Here is a 1604-nt window from a genome sequence, read left to right on the forward strand (position 1 = left end):
AGAAGGCCCCCCCTTCCTCAATTGCAGACTGAAGATTGGGAAGCATGGAGCTGCCATGGATGTCGATGACGGAGACTTTTGTTCTGATCAGCATGTCTTTCCTGCTCAACGACACGCAGTACGTGTCGTTGAGTAGGAAAGATCCGGCGTCGATGACAGCCAACATCTGTCTAGCGACAGCATGGGAGAGTCCCTCTGCCCCGCGTTCAATGATTCTTCAATGCATGGTGACCTTCAGGGCGTCTGTGCAGTGGAGGTCAGAACCGCCTTAATCAACCGCGATGAAGACGAAAGGCGTGGAAAATTCGGACGCGAGAACTGCGTCAAAGAGCAGGAAACCGTGAGGAAACACGATAGCTCTTCGGCTATTGACGTCTAGGAGGGATCGTCAGCACCTTCGGAAGGCCGCGGTCCTGTTCCCGCCGCAGGTGGCGCACTTCAGGTTGATGCACCGGAGCCCGGACAACGGACATTGGGGTGGCGAAAGAAGGGATCCCTCGTGCGTGCTATCGACCTTACTTTAAGAAGCATCGTGCCCTTCTCGAAGGACGCGTCCTTCTCGAAATGGTTGTTCTTTGGAAAACGCGGCGAAAGATGGAGTTGTTGAGATGTTGATTTTGATTTTGTGGAGTGGCGAAAGACATTGGGGAGAAAGTGGAGCACGCTGCTTATGTAGAGGTTGTTACGAGCTGGGAGACGATGAGATGAAAGAGAAAAGCGGAGGAGGGAGAATGGGAATTAACGAGAATGATGCTGACAAATGAGAAATAATAAAGACAAAGCTCAAGGCAATTGTCAGTTGCTGCATGTGATTGGATGCAATTCCTAGCAATACAGCTGAGCCCCTTCTCGAAATGACTGAGAGAAGTGCAAGATGTTTAAGTTCATAGTGTGTTCGCCGGTATGGCAAGACAATATTTCAATTAACATAAAAACGAGATCCAGTTCTTTCATAGTTGCATTGCAGACAAGAAGCAATGCAAATTCCTCTTTTGCATGCGCTCGCTTCACACACGCCTCACTCATGCGACAATTGTCGTGCTTCCTGGTTCAGACATGATCTCTGTCACGCACGATGTCCGATTCGTTGAATTCCAGCCACGCTTCGTACTTGTACATTACTACTACATGCCGTTCTTCCGTCATTCGTTCCGTCATCGGAACCTGGAAGACCAAATGCTATTCCCACATCCAATCACATCCTCTGTCTAAGCTGTCCTCATTCGTTGTCACCTTTCCCGCATGAACTCATCCGCGATGAACGCATGCAAAGTCTAATTCTCTCGTCTGCACTCTTCAATGCAAGCCGCTTTTTGTAGCACCAGGTAAGATGCCACCGAAAGGAATCCTCACGCACTTAAATACGACCGTCACCTCCCTTCTCTTCTTCACAACCCTTTCCGCTCACACTCTCAAACCATCTCCCACTCCATTTTCCTCATCTCCCGCTTTCCATTTTGTCCCCCACCCCTCCTTCCCTCTCCCATTTCTACGTTCATCTGCTTCCCCCTTTCCGTCCTGCTTTTCCCCTTCCATGATTATCCTCCTTTTCTTTCTAGACACTTTCCGAATCTTTCCCTCTTTCCTTTTCCATTGCTTTCCAT

At 49.3% G+C, this 1604-nt stretch overlaps 1 protein-coding gene across 1 annotated transcript; it reads left to right on the top strand.

The window, feature by feature from the left end:
- The first annotated feature begins 760 nt into the window (after window positions 1-760).
- CHC_T00007041001 (hypothetical protein) lies at window positions 761-829 on the top strand. Its single transcript, XM_005710906.1, has one exon. The coding sequence runs from the start codon at window positions 761-763 to the stop codon at window positions 827-829; it is 69 nt and encodes a 22-aa protein (XP_005710963.1).
- The last annotated feature ends 775 nt before the right edge of the window (window positions 830-1604 follow it).

The sequence above is a fragment of the Chondrus crispus genome, genomic scaffold (genome assembly GCF_000350225.1).
Source record: "Chondrus crispus Stackhouse genomic scaffold, scaffold_6, whole genome shotgun sequence".
NCBI lineage: Eukaryota > Rhodophyta > Florideophyceae > Gigartinales > Gigartinaceae > Chondrus > Chondrus crispus.